Below are 14,195 nucleotides of genomic sequence, written 5' to 3'. Positions count from 1 at the left end.
ATAAACATGAACAATAAAATTATTTGTAATTTCACCTCTTTTGAAAATTTAAATAAAGTGAGATGAAAATTTAAATAAAGCGAGAAGTAAAACCTTTCCAATTTCATCTCTTCAACAGTTTTTATATCCTTCTAGAGAGTTTGCTGTGCTTAGTCACATCTCTCCTTCCTCTGGTTTTCCCTTGTCTTTTTCCTGCTAGGGATAGTAGGAAGGGATGAATGAAATTATATTCCTGTTGCTACTTTTAGTAGCATCGACAGCAGAATTTGCATTGTGATTTGCTGATAACTTTTTGTTTGCATAATCTCTTTTAATTTTCACAGTAACTTAGTGAAGGAGATACTATTTTACAGGTAACAGGGGTATTGAGTTTAAAGAACTGGCATGAGGTCACTCAGGCAGTAACGGATCCAGTGGATTTGACTTTGGGATTTAGTCTGTTTATCTGCTTGGATCCCAAGAGTTGATGGACGGAATCTTAAACAGAAACTCTGGATATTTGGTTACTAATTGAATTCATCCTCAGCAATCAAAAATTGATGTTTATCTTGATTAACTGTTTTTTTATCCTTTGCTTCTCAGCTCTTTATCCCTCCTTTAGTTAGTTTGCTGATGTTTGGTATTTCCAAAGAAGGGAAGGGAAAGAAGGTAAAATTTAAATCTTAGTTCTCTTGGTAAAGACCTTGGCAGATAAGAATATTCCTGGCTAGGATGTAGTTTTGGTTTGTTATGGTTGTGGTTGTAAACTTTGACAAACATAATTGGGTCTTGGAAGTTACGAATTCTTTGAATATTAGACCAATTCTAAAACTTATATTAAGTATTGCATAATTATGTGACAATAAATCTTGACTTTGTGGACAATTTGTTTCTAAGGTTTGTTTATTGAGATGGAGTATTCACAGGTATCGCTTCTTTTTCAAGTGGTAAAACAATCTGATACAAACAGAAAGTACTTTCTCAAAATATTTTATGACATCGAGCTAAGTAGAGATTTCTGACCTTGTTAAATCCTAACTATAGTTGAAGACAACTGTTGTTTGTGAAAAAATGATAGGATGAGTTTTGTTAGTTTGATATATCTACATATCCCTTAAACACACTAAAAATATTTACTTTCTGTTCCCTCTTGTAACATAATATTTAGTATGCTGTACTCATAATTTACCCTCCTGGCCCCCTGGGGAGCTTAAATTTGTGACCTGTGGTCTCAGGTCACAATTCTATATGTATAGTTCTTGGTATTTATTGTAAAAGGGAATTTAGAAGAAAATGATTGTATTTAAAATGATTAATAGTCAACAGAAATTGAATCATATTTTTGACTTATTTTAGGTGCATCGATGCTCCGCATAGCTGAGATACTGGCTTACTCTGGATTACCATTGTTTTCCATTTGAATCTTTTCTGTGCCTGAGATAGTATATACTTAATTGAAGTCTTATAGAGAATAAGACATTAGTCCTATCACTGGTTTTCAAACATGTTGAAGTTGTGGATTCCCAGCACTACTTATGAATAGGAGATTAAATTGGAAGTAGACAAATGGTAGCTAAACATCTGTCTGATCGTGTTTTCTTTCAAAACAACTTCTAGAAATGACTTATTGAATGAACTACGAACTTCCTTAGAACTTAATATTAAGTGGTTAGATTGGTTGGCCTTAATTTTGGCTAACTGGATTCTGTGGATCAGTTTTTTCTTACCTTCATCTTGAAATCTGAAATTCTGACTATAAAACTTTTTGTATTTCTGTTTGGTTTTAGGAATAAATATAGAAAACATTTGCAGATAAACATAATTTAACTCTATCATAAAATAGAAACAAATCAACATTTGGTAAAGAGTGGCCCACGAGTGAGATTGGCAAGTGATTACCAGCTTGTACCTTTAGAAAATTATGAAACTGAAGAGAGTTTATATTTTATTTTAATGCAAAAGCAAAAGAAGCTTCTCATTTTTGATTGAAAGCAATCAATAAAGTTTGAAATGAGTAAGTCCTAAAATAGGGTATATATGTGTTAGAATTATGGTGATAACCACCAGAAGAACAATATGTAGAAATGTTAGGTTGAACCATATGGAATTACCAGTTTTGTAGGTCCAAAACAGTCAAATATTAGCAATTTCATGGTTTGACCTAGTTCAAGTGTTTATATTTGAGACTTGGGCATAGGGCTGGGGGTAGGATAGGAGACTTACTTACATTTAGTTATCTGCTACATTAATTGAATGTTTTAAAAAATGTTTACATCTTTATAAAGATGCAGACCTGTATTTTATTAACCAGATAGATTAGCCATACCCTCTACCCCCATCCCCCACCATCCAAAGTAAAATGGGGTTAACTTTAGATCTTGATCAAAAGGTAGTTTAGTTAGGCCATATTACCAGGAAATAATTTAATGAGAAGAGTCAGCCTGAGACTCTGGTGGTATTTTGTGCTTAATCTGACTTTGAATAATTGGACCAAGATGTGTTCATTGATTGTCCATAGTTTAGCTCTTTGCTAGATGTTATGGTGAATTTATAAAACAATAGTAGTAATATTAGAATAAGTAAGTAAAATAACATGTAAGTAAAATAACATGTAAGTAAAATAAAAATTAGAATAATTAAATAAAATAATTGATACAAAGGATGGCTGATCACTTGTGTAGTTCAAGTCTTTCATAGGAAATGGGATTACTTTAGATTGATGTAGAACAATTTCATTGAGGAGAGAAGAGTGGAACTATGAACAGAAAGATTTAGATAAACAGCAATCTTGGTGAGGCAAAAATTAAAAGTGTTGAGACTTGGAATTGTTTTTTATATTTGGGGATCAGGGTTGAAGAGATAAGTAGAAGAAGTAGAAGAGATAAGCCTGGAAAAGTAGAATAAGGTCAAATTGTGGCTGTATATACGAGTTAAGGGTTTCTCAACCTTGGTGCTATTGGCATTTTGTGTTGGATAGTTTTTTGTTGTGGAGGCTTGCCCTGTACCCAATAGGATGTTTAGCAACAACAACCCTCTCCTCTACTAGATGCCAGTAGCCTCTAGATGCCAGTTTCCAACCTGCCCCAGCCTCACCTCCACCCCACTTCCACTGTTGTGGCAACTATTGTTTCCAGACATTGCCAGTTGTCCTCTGGGGGAAAAAATGTCCCCATTTGAGTACCACTGGCTTAGATTTACCCATACAAACCTAAGATGGCATAGCTGGAACTAGAATCAGCAGTAGAGGATGAGTTGTGTTGACTGACTGGCTGTCTTCAAGACATACACAGTTTTGGTCGAATGTAGCCCCGGGATAGCTCCAAATAACTGGTAGAATAGTGCTCGGTCTGTTATCTATTGTGTATATTTATAGTACTAATACTGTTGTACCAGATCAGTGAACAGAATTAGATTGATGAAATTGATGAACAAATTTATATTGCATATATTGTATATTAACATAAAACTAAATTAAGTCATATTGATTTTGTTATGGGGAGAACATTGGATGCAGTGGTATTGATGGTTGATATTAATTAAATTAATTTTTATTTTATTAATGTTTTAAAGGGATTCTTGTTGGTGTTTTAAATTCTAATTTTAAAATTTATTTTATTTTTTGTCTGGCCATTACCACTCAGAGGAGTTTTGAAAAATTCTGTGATGGTAAAAAATTTCTTAACTGTCTGTTAGTTGAAATAGCTGTTGCTTGGAGAGATTCCGATATATTGTATGTTTGAGAAAGGTTATCTTTTATTTAACCAAATGGGAAGTAGGATTTCAATTTTAAAGATTTACTTTTTTCAAATGTAAGAAAGGTTTATTGTAGACTTGAAATTAACTCTGTCTTTCTGCCTAAGATAGCTTTATTTGAAGTATCTGGCTAATTTCTCTGGTGTATTTCTTTTTTTCCTTTCTCTTTTTTTTTTTTTTGGAACATGGCACAGAGTCATTCTTTGATTTTATAGTAATGGGAAATTTTTTTCTTTGCAGCCTATGGAAAAAATAGACAGCCAAGGACCTTGATTTTTCTCATTATCCTTATTACCCAGCTATGCTTGTAAATAAATAAGGTTTATCTCCATCCCTCCAGTGCATATGTACAAAAAACAAATAGTGACTAATCAGATGAAGAAGTTATTTTTCAGAGATCAGGGAAAGATAATATTTGATATGCTGCTGATCCCTATAGAAAGATAAAATTTGATGTATTGCTGATCCCTGTAGTTGGAGTCTGACTAATGTACTGTATTTGGAGAATGAGGGATTGGATAAGCTATTAGGACTTGGTTTTGTGGGAAAATGTCCATTCTTCTAATAGTTAACAAATATAAAACATTGAATTTTTTTTAATTCCTTTCTATTCAGGCATGATTATAAATCAAGAACAGAATCAAGGAGTCTCAATTTACCTCTCATTAGAAAAAATGATTAATTGGCATTGGCAACTACCAAAACAAAATCACAAAAATCTCTATGACATTTTGTAAAATTTACCAGGTAACAGCAAAGTTGGATTGGTCTAAGTTTTGATCAGCTACCCCCACTTCTGCCCCAGTTAATCTTACTTTTTTGTCTATCATTAAGTTTTGATTGGTAAAAAGCCTTCTAGAAGGTTGATGCAGAAGAAAAGTACCTTTTCTTTCATCTTCGTCTCCTAGCTCTCTTAATTATGGCATTGCTTCCATTCTAGAGCCTAAGGTGTTTGAGTTTTCTTTAGTCAGTGTGCATAAAAGATCTTTCTGTGTCTTAGAAGTGTTTAGTGAACTCTGGTTTTTATTTATTAAATCGTAATTTTAAAATGTCTAAAGATTTATTATTGTTATTTTTACCAGATGTGATTTTTCTTGGTAGGTTGGGTTTAATTACTGTGAGTGGTTTACAAAATCATAATTTTCTTAATGCTTTGGAGACTGAAAAAAAGTCACTTGTTTGTGAGTGATACTGGGTCCACACTCTTGAAATCCAAGAAGCTCAAAAATCCAAGTGTTTTGTAAGATTGACACAAACTTACTTGATGGCAAAGCCTAACAGGAACTGGTAGGAGTTTATTTGTAGTATTTATTTCTCATATGCTGTAAATATTTATATTTTTCTCTGCAGAAATAATGTTGGATTATAGGATAATCCCATAGACTTCACTAGGGGTATTAGTGTAATATATGGTACATGCTCCATGTTACCCTTGAAAATCTGAGAAATTATGAATTCTGAAACACATCTGGTTCTTAAAGTTTCTGATAGGGAATTGCTGACCTGTATGATATTGCTCTTGTATCCTGTGCAAGGTTGTTTAGGATAAGAGTATTTTTTTCAGAACAGTCACAAGTAAGCTATGGATACTTACATGACAGTTGTGAGATTGTTAATGATTTCATAGAGTCAGTCAGTATCTGTTAAATGTTAGTGTTTATTTTTTATGTAATTTTGCTTGCAGGATATTTTTGTTAGCAGTCATTTGTATGACTTGTGGGGCTCACTAGATACCAGATACTGATTACAGACAGCTTCCTTCAATTTTAGTGCTTAGTTAATTACAGAGGTTAAGCCTAGTTGAGTTAATAGAAATTAAAATGATGTGGAAACACTGTACTTTTTCCACCATTTTATCATTACCTTTTTCTTGGCTATAGGTGCAAAAATTCATCATCCTGTGGATATAACTATTGGTACTGGTTAAGACTTAAATGGTTTCTTCCCCACCTCCTCCTGCTCCCTGTCCTCTTTCCCTCCTTTCATTTATTTCTCTCTTCAAATATTTTAGATTGTTATTTACTTGATTGGGTACAAAGAATGATTAGAAGGTTACTGAGTAGTGTTGGGTTGAGAGGGACTGGGCTGCCCTAGGTAGGAGTGGAAGAAACCTGCTAGAAAGCATTAAGTCCTGTGAGCTCTTTAATGTCTTCAGCCTAACTTTTCAGTGACTGCTCATTTTCAGGATGGACTGCTTTATTCATCAGTTTCTTCCATTCTAGAGCATATAGTGGTTACTGTGTAGCCGTTTTGAAAGTGTAGTGACTCTTCTTTTATTGATATGAACAGTATCCTAATAAACAGGAAAACTGATCATTTCTCTTACAACTTCCTTTTTCTCTGCCATTGCTATTGTCTCTTTTCACCTGTGTTCTTGGTATTCCTAAAATTTGTTTGGTGTATTAGGGATGTAGTATAAGTTGACTATCATAAATATCCATGCTCATTTAACTGGGAAAAGAGTAAAATAAATGAAGCAGTTTTATGGGCCAGATTTATCTTGTTTTGGTTGTGACTCAATACTTACAAGTCCATATAGTTTACAAAAGATGTTTAAGGGAGGAAAAATTTTGTCTGTGTTATCAGTAAAATTAAAATCAAGTGCCTAATCTTAAAAGAAGCACATTTACTTTAAAAAATAATTGCCTCTTCGGTACCAAATATTGCCATGTGACACAAAATAGTGCTTCTCTTTTTAAAGCATATTTTAATTTAGGGTTATATATATTCATCTTCATTAGAGCTATACAAAACCATTGTATCAACTTCATTGATTTATTATTTGATCAGGTTGGGAATGTCTACCATTCTTTGACTTAAATTTGTTTATATTGTTTTGCAAGTTATTCACAATTTTGGTGGTTTCATTTGTGTCAGCGTTGTGTGTGTGTGTGTGTATGTATATACATATGTGTGGTTTTTTTTTTCTCATATTTTCAACAGATTCTGAAGGGAGTGGTAATGGAAGTGAAGATGCTTCAAAGGACAGTGGAGAAGGTTCCTGTAGTGATTCTGAAGAAAATATTTTAGAAGAAGAACTGAATGAAGATATTAAAGTAAAAGAAGAACAGCTTAAAATTCTGCAGAGGAAGAAGTACTATCAGCAGAAAACAGTTAATTAAAATGGAAAAGAAGGAGGAAGAAGAAAATGGAGAAAGACCTAGAAAGAAAAGGAGAAAGAGAAGGAAAAAGAAAAGGAAAAGGAGAAAGAGAAGGAAAGAGAGAAGGAAAAAGAAAAAGCAACAGTATCTGAGAACGTGGCTGCTTCTGCTGCTGCCACCACACCAGCCACAAGTCCTCCTGCTGTTAACACATCCCCTTCTGTTCCAACTACGACAACTGCTGCAGAGGAACAAGTCAGCGAGCCAAAAAAATGGAACCTTCGACGAAACCGACCGCTTCTGGATTTTGTGTCCATGGAAGAGCTGAATGACATGGATGACTATGACAGTGAGGATGACAATGATTGGCGACCTACTGTAGTAAAGAGAAAAGGGAGATCTGCATCTCAGAAAGAGGGAAGTGATGGAGACAATGAGGATGATGAAGATGAGGGAAGCGGGAGTGATGAAGACGAGAATGATGAAGGCAATGATGAAGATCATAGTAGCCCTGCCAGTGAAGGGGGTTGCAAGAAGAAGAAGAGTAAAGTTCTTAGCAGAAACAGTGCTGATGATGAGGAACTGACCAATGATAGCCTGACCCTATCTCAAAGCAAGAGTAATGAGGTAGATCAACCCAATTTTTATATCTGTGTGTCTGGGGAAAAGGGAATTCTTCTCTAAATCACTCTACACATTGTATTAAGTGGCTTCCTTGAAATCCTATTTATAGACGGCTGTGGGATGAATGAGCACTCTAACTGTAACATTTTTTCATTTGGCCAACAGACTTTTATTAAATATCTACTATTTGTCACCGTTCTCAAGGAGCTCACAATCTCTGTCCTCAAGGAGAAATATTTAGAGAAATATTTTTATATCCATAAACTTGGGAAATTACAAAGTTTTCCATTCTCCTTTTTATCCCTTTACTCCTTTGTTCATAGGACTGCTGAATGGTGCTGAGTGGAATATGAAAACAAAGGTCACCTTTCTTTCAACGTAGTTATGTCCATATCCTTATTAAAATGCGGGCCTTGAGAATACCTTAGAGCAGGGCAACAAACAGTCTAATGATTTTCTCAAACCTTAGAGATTAGTTTTAAAGATTAATTCCTTTACCAGTTGTAGCACTCATCATCTTTTTAGTCACCAAATCTTTGCTTTATGTGTACGGGACATACGCATAAGTATAAACTATTTTTACGTATATGTAGTAAATAAATTCTCTCTACAAAGAAATGGAATAAAAACCCAAACATTTCCATCATAAAACAGACATTTTTGTCATAAGACTGCAGTAATGGCTCAGTGCTTCTACTTGAAGTTCTACTACTGAAAGTTAGGTTTATCCATTGATCTCAGAGATGCATCATTCAAGACTCTTCAGTCAAACACATTTGTGTCTCTTTGTGTATGTGTTTTTGTATATGTTTTTCTTCAAAAGAAAGATTGAGTTGTTGTCTTACATGTAGATGTATCTGTTACATCACGTGTACAACTGTAATAATTCTGTCATTTCTGTTAATGTGTTTATATTCACCAAAATTTATTTCTTTACCAAACACTTATTTTTTTTCCATATCACTGAAGTAAGTTAAACTGGTAGAAAGATTTTTCCTCTTATACTTTATTTGTTCTTTCACATTTTTCTGCTTACAAGTATTACATAGCAGTGATTTTCTATTTTAATTGTTTTGCTTAAAAAGTTGGTAATTACCTTACCAAAATAATCTATAGCAGACTGTAAGGTTATCAGTGGAGATGAGACAACAGTTTATATTTGGATTATAAACATTGGTTTACTTCTGAAACCAATATTTTATATGAAAAAAAATGTTGCCTGCCTTCAATGTCATTCTGATTCTTAACTTTAAAGGAAAGTTGTCATTTGGGAAAAGTATAATATTTTAATGATATAGCACAGGCAGTTCCATATTATCAATGCTATCTTAAACAGGCATGGAAAAATCTAATTGTTTGTATTTAATTTAGGCATGCATGCAGTTTAATTTATAGCACTTAATACTGTATATCTAATGAATAAGTTTACTTTTGACAACATCACTTCCTTCATTTTTATTAGGTTGATATTCTTAGAAGTAGTCTAGCTAATGATAGAGGCAGTGTGGATTAGATTTATGCTAAAGAGTGAGGGACACCTGCATATGTTTAGAAATGTGCCACGTAAAATGTGTATAGCATCTATTTATTAAACCTGTACTTCATAAATACTGCCTAAGAGGTTGTAGACTAACATTTACGATGCATTTGAAGTCCATGTATTGGTTGCTTAGTTTTTTTTTTCCACTAGAAGACACTTCAGTAAATAATGGGACCGTTTATGTTTAGATTAATAGTCCCAAACACAAACACATTCCAGGAATGAGATTCCAAAGCACTTCTTCAAAAAAGTGCCCATGTAGAAGAGATTATAAAAGTTACTTTTCTCCAGAATAACATTCTACTTGAAAGCTTAAGTCATTTTCCCCACAACTCTATTATTCAAGTGCTACATAATTTTTTGGTGATTTTAGTTTATTTAAATTATGTCCCTCAAATTAGATAATTACATTTTAATTAAAAAACTAACCAATTGTGATTATTAGTTATATTTCTAGATTTATTTGTATGATCTTAATTTTGTAAAAAGATGATTAAAGCTAGTCCTTGTTGGCTGTGGCCAATGTTTGGGTTTTAATCTTCCTGGTTATTTTAGCTAGTGATAATTTCTGTGTCCATTACATAGTTAAGTATATATTTGATTATATTTGAAGTTTGATTTTCCCTGCTTTTACTTTGTTTTCAGAAACTACTTTGTAGTAGAGATAGCTGAAAATGTAGCTTTAGAAATACGTAATAGAAATGTATAATTATACCATATTTAGTTTATAAGCTAAATATAAAAATAGTTTATAAGCTAAATATAAGCTTATATTATATTTATTTTTCTTGGCTGCTATGTTAAGTTCATTTGTAGTGAAATGATGACCTGGAACTTTCATAATTTTGAAGTTTCTTATGGGAACTTGATATTTATTTTATCAGGGCCCTTTTATAATTATCGCTCTTAATGGCCTTGACATGCCTGTGCTACAGACCCTGAAATACTCTCTAGCAGTGATTCTCAAACAGTTTTTTCTTTTTTTGAGACAGGGTCTCACTCTGTTGCCCAGGCTGGAGTACAGGCTGGAGTACAGTGGCGTGATCTCGGCTCACTGCAACCTCCGCCTCATGGGTTCAAGCAATTCGTCTGCCTCAGTTTCCTGAGTAGCTGGGAATACAGGTGCGTGCCACCATGCCCAGCACATTTTTGTATTTTTGGTAGAGATGGGGTTTCACCATGTTGGCCAGGCTGTTCTCCAACTCCTGACCTCAAGTGATCCACCTGCCTTGGCCTCCCAAAGTGCTGGGGTTATAGGCATGAGCCACCACGCCTGGCCTCATTTTAAAATTTTTTTAATTAAATTTTTTTTTTTGAGACAGGATCTCGCTTTGTTGCCCAGACTGGGGTGCAGTGGTGTGATCATGGCTAACTGCAGCTTTGATCTCCCAGACTCAAGCAATTCTCCCACCTCAGCCTTCGGTGTAGCTGAGACTACGGGTGTACGACCATGACTGGCTAATGCTTTTATTTTTGATTATTATTATTTTTTGCATGTGGAGACAGTATCTCACTATGTTGCCTAGGTTCGTGTCAAATTCTTGACCACAAGCAATCCTCCTGCTTCAGCCTTCCAAAGTTTTGGGATTACAGGTGTGAGCCACCACACATAGCCCCTTTACAGTTTTAAAAATTATTGAGGACAACCATTAATATTTATGTGGATAATATCTGTTGATATTTACCATTTCAAATTAAAACTGAGTAAGCACACAAGTTGTCAGATCCCATTTTATGTAGTGTCTGGAAAACTTCATTTTACTCCCATGAGAGAAAGAGTGAACAAGACAAATAATGTCTTAGTATGATTATGAAAATTGCCTTTACTTTTTGTACCTGCTGAAAGAGAATTCACTGGACCACACGTTGAGAACTGCTGCTCTAGAACTGGGCATTAGATAAACTGCATTTTTGCAAACAGGCACCTGTTTTTGTCAATGACCTTCTGGCATTTTTTGAATTTAGTGCAGTCTGAAGAATCCCCTTGAAATATGGTTGTATATCTTTTTCAGCCATTAATCTTGCAGCTTTGAGATTCCTTAAGATTATCTTGCCCTTTAGTTTTCAGAGGTAAGTTTTTTGGGGAAGGCGGTGTAGTATTTTCAGAAATGGTTCCCATTTTCAAGATTTTGAAACTGAAGTTTTGTATGAGAATTAATACATGACAGTAAATTATGTCAATAGAATTGGCATTTTTGTTTAGTGAAAGAAAGTGTTCCTTTCTCATGGAAAATGCTTAAAATTAGAGACAGTTTGGATTTTGGATTACTGCTTTATAAATGTAACTTTATGTTCTTTGCTGAGTAGAATTCTTTTTCTGTAAAAGGCTCTGTTAAAGATATTAGGTGTCACATTAAGAAATGGCAATTGTCACCTGATTTTGTGAATTAAAATGTAAAATTTTGCCAAGTGGATATTTATAAATATCCACTTCTATTTGAGACTTCTAACTTATTAATCAGTTGTCTTTTTACACATTGCAAAATGAAACAAATTGCTCTGAGTCCTAAAAAAAAGTCAGTTCTGTAACATTGTATAAATACCGAGATTCATGAGAATTTGACCTTTTCTAAAACTTAGAGGAAGTATGATTGGTCAAGCTTTTTGATATAATAATTTTTTCTTCAGAGTAGTAGCATTCTTTTAATTCTAATTTTACAGGAAATGTGCTGGAATTTCCTTGTATTAAACGCATGTGTTTAGATAAAATTTAGCCTTTTGTATATATCATTTACAATCATATGTGAAATATATATATAAATTAACAGTAAGCATATTTTAGAGCCTGTGGAGAACATTGATCAGTATTATCATTTTGGGGGTAAGTTTTAAATCCTGATGGAAAAAATGAAATATTTACTGTAAGTGTGATTGATTTATTCATGTAGTATCACTTATTCTTCCTATAATTACATTGGATTCCATTACATTATTCCATAATATTAAAGTTATTTTCTAGGTGGTACTTTTTTGCCATTCAAAACCTATTTTCCTGATGTCTATTTTTATGTAAAACCATATTTTAGAAATTTTATGTTAAAAGCTTCAGCTTAACTACTTTCTCTAAAATCTTGAAAGATGATGTATGTTCTCAGAAATATCCAAACAACAGATGATAATAAATCAGGTTTTGTATTGATCTAATCATAAGTGTGCTTAAACCTATGTTTGATGTGTTAAAACTGAGATCTAGCTGGCCGTGGTGGCATATACCTGTAATCCCAGCTACTCGGGAGGCTGAGGCAGGAGAATTGCTTGAACCCGGGAGTCGGGGGTTTTGGTGAGCCGAGATCCCACCATTGCACTCCATCCTGGGCAACAACAGTGAAACTCCATCTCAAACAAACAAGCTAACAAACAGAAAAAGCGAAAAAGAAAACTAAGATCCTAATTTTTTTAAGGAGGATGTGTTATTTAGATTTTCCTGTTGAAACATTGTCTGCCAGCTATTTGGTTAGGGAAATATTTTATTTCTAGTTTTCCCTATTTTCTTCTTTGCGTTACATTTCTATTAAGAGTCTCAAATCATGAGGATCAGAGGGCCAGAAACATTAGTTAATGTTGTTTTCTGTGCCTCTAAATGATAATAGATGTGGAGAGAAATTGGCGTAGAGATATGATTTAGGCATTTATGGTTTTACTGAGCAAAATGGAAAAATAGGAAAATAGAGGAATTAGAACTGCATTTTGATACAACTTTTTCTGACCTTTTGAAATTTACTTGTTTCCCATATGAGTAAACCTTTTTTCCAGGACTGATTAATTTTAATTCCACCAGAGAAATTACCACACAGTTCATAAAGATATATAGCATCCTAATTTCCAAACTTTGATTGCTTGCTAGATTATTTTCTAGTCTGTATTTTTTTTTTTTTTTAACCTAGATGTGGTATTCTAAGGAAAGTCTTCTTTGGACTTACCATGGGGATGATATTTAAAGTAGCAGTCCTCATTGAGGCTCGCAACTTTTCTTTTGGGGGTACAAGGAAGATCCTCAGTGTAATAAATCATCAGTTCATGATCCTCTTTTTGAACCACCTTAACAAGAGATACAGCGGAAAGGAAAAGGCATTGAACATTTATTGAGTGTCTAGTTTGTGCCAGGAACATTCTTGCCATCTATTGTTAATTCTTATAACCTCCTGAGGTAGATATTATTTTTATCGCCATTTTGCAGATAAAGAAATTACAGCTTCGAGGTTCAGTAGCGAATAAGTGAGAGGTGAGAAAGAAACTTAAAAATGTTTGATTTCATGTCAACTTTGAAGCATGACTAATAGTATGAAAATCTGGGCAGATTTTTGTTTGCTTACTCTGGTACTGTAAAACCAGATGAGTTTTATTTAGGATGTTTTCAATTTTATTTGCCAGCCACTTGTCAGCCCCAGACCTATTTTGTTTGGTTTTATAACATAGAGAAGCAAAATATAGAACTTAAAAATACTAGAATTCTTAAGAGAAATGATACCATATTCTTGCTGACATTTGCATTCTTTTCTGATTGTTTTACAAATCTGCTGCAATTTTAGATGTTACACACAAAGTATGTTGAAAGAATTATTAATTGCGACTTTCCAGTATATTCAAGTGTCACAAATTACTGTTTAAATGATGGCTCGAAATGTTACTTTTGGATATTGGTTGAGTTTAAAAGAATATAAAAATATAAAAAATAATAAAATATATTTATGAAATATATTATGAAAAATGTATATTTAATGAGTGTATGGTATGAAACTAGTTTATTAAATTTATTTCTGAATATTGTTAGTGATTTGCTTTCTAGGAAACTGATTTGCTTTCCAGGAAACTGATTTGCTTTCCAGGAAACTGATTTGCTTTCCAGGCTCACCAGGGCCAGTACTAAAGGACCAGGGAGTAGGCAAGGGTAGGAGCAAAGCTGCAAATTTATTTTGGTCAGCCAGCTTTGTGGGGAGGGGTGAGGTCCCTCCGCAGGGGAGGCCGGGGGAGTCACCCGGTGGAGCTCTAGGGCGGAGTTCCTGCAGTCCCGACAGGAGTGGGGGCTGAGGAAGTGCACGCAGCGGGCACCCGCCGGGAGCGGCTTTTTTGTCCTGGGCCTGGGAGTGGGAGGGCAGTGGGTGGGACATAGGCGGATCGGGGGCCGGCGGTAGGCGTGGCTAGGCGGGTTCCGGTTTTTCTCAGTCTGAGGTCGGGTTGCGCCTGCCCAGTGGACCGGT

The 14,195-nt window shown here is 34.4% G+C and overlaps 1 protein-coding gene across 1 annotated transcript in view; it reads left to right on the top strand.

The window, feature by feature from the left end:
* Positions 1 to 14,195, top strand: part of PHF14 (PHD finger protein 14) — a 209,779-nt gene that overhangs the window by 4,914 nt on the left and 190,670 nt on the right. Inside the window, 4 exon segments of the mRNA XM_017847064.1 lie at positions 6,676 to 6,804; positions 6,807 to 6,836; positions 6,839 to 6,898; positions 6,901 to 7,460. Coding sequence (XP_017702553.1) covers positions 6,676 to 6,804; positions 6,807 to 6,836; positions 6,839 to 6,898; positions 6,901 to 7,460 — 779 coding nt within the window.

Source organism: Rhinopithecus bieti, unplaced genomic scaffold (assembly GCF_001698545.2).
Source record: "Rhinopithecus bieti isolate Rb0 unplaced genomic scaffold, ASM169854v2 scaffold_28090, whole genome shotgun sequence".
NCBI lineage: Eukaryota > Metazoa > Chordata > Mammalia > Primates > Cercopithecidae > Rhinopithecus > Rhinopithecus bieti.
The sequence above is the reverse complement of the archived record's forward strand: the minus strand, read 5'-3'. Positions and strand labels throughout refer to the sequence as shown.